Source organism: Macadamia integrifolia, chromosome 10, assembly GCF_013358625.1.
Source record: "Macadamia integrifolia cultivar HAES 741 chromosome 10, SCU_Mint_v3, whole genome shotgun sequence".
Classification (NCBI taxonomy): Eukaryota; Viridiplantae; Streptophyta; class Magnoliopsida; order Proteales; family Proteaceae; genus Macadamia; species Macadamia integrifolia.
Genome location: NC_056566.1, coordinates 14,636,213 through 14,637,174, shown reverse-complemented (window position 1 = coordinate 14,637,174; position 962 = coordinate 14,636,213). Strand labels below are relative to the sequence as shown.

At 33.7% G+C, this 962-nt stretch overlaps 1 protein-coding gene across 1 annotated transcript in view; it reads left to right on the top strand.

The window, feature by feature from the left end:
• The window catches only part of LOC122092237 (DNA mismatch repair protein MSH1, mitochondrial), a 51,510-nt gene that overhangs the window by 26,895 nt on the left and 23,653 nt on the right, over positions 1–962 (top strand). Inside the window, exon 9 of the mRNA XM_042662572.1 lies at positions 443–540. Within this exon, the coding sequence (XP_042518506.1) occupies positions 443–540 (98 nt within the window). The remainder of the gene's footprint in view (positions 1–442; positions 541–962) is intronic.

Sequence of the window (962 nt, the reverse complement as noted above, 5' to 3'; positions counted from 1 at the left end):
GTGGGGTGCATCTTTTTGTTGCTTTAGCTATTTGAAAGATGATTTTACCGAGCCTCTCTGTGAACCATGCTGATTTTGAGATTCTTCTCTTACATAAATACTCCACTCGATTTTTTTGACATTCTGGCATTCTGCCCTTATGTGAAATACTGGTTTTGAGTTTCTGCCGTTATTTTGTATGCACTCTGTTATCTCTTCTACCCTCAAAAAGGTTTCTTGGTAGTTAATCCTTGTTTGTATGAAGTGTTTTGACTCATTCATAATTTCTTTACAATAAATGTTTTTATTTATTTTGCAGTCAAAAAGTTTGCATCTTATTTTAATCCTTGTTTGTATATGAAATGCTTTTTTGCTCAGTTTTTATTTCAGCATATATTCATCTTTCCTTAGCTCATATATGAAATGCTTGTTATACATACTTTATTGATACTTCTTCTGACAGCAATTTGCAGACTTATGAGCAATGTCACGTGTTCAATCCCTGATTTTACATGTGTCTCAGCTCCAAAGGTTGTTTCCTGCTTACTTTTTTCATCGATTTGACTTGGTTATAATCTGTTGAATTGCTTTCTGAATTTTAATCTTTTGCAGGGTTTTTTTTTTTTTAATATATTTTTCTTCATTGCAAAATCATGATATGTTATATAGCCTTGTGGCATCTACCAGTGAATAGTGAGATTCCTTCTCCATTGTTTCAAGTATTAGGGTTGGATTGAGCAACTCAGCCAAGTCATTTTGGGATTGGCAGAGCTTGATCTGTTGATAAACTCATACTACCCCCCCCCCCCCCTTAACAAAAAGAAAATACTGACAAGGCATATTTACACTGTTTCTTTTTGTCGAAAGTAGGCCAGGATTGGTGAAAGGATTGGTAGTTTAGTCCTTAATTTTTTTTTTTTGTTTTTGAGTGATCCTACTTGTGATGGATGATAACATAAATGGTTACAATATGCTAAACAGAA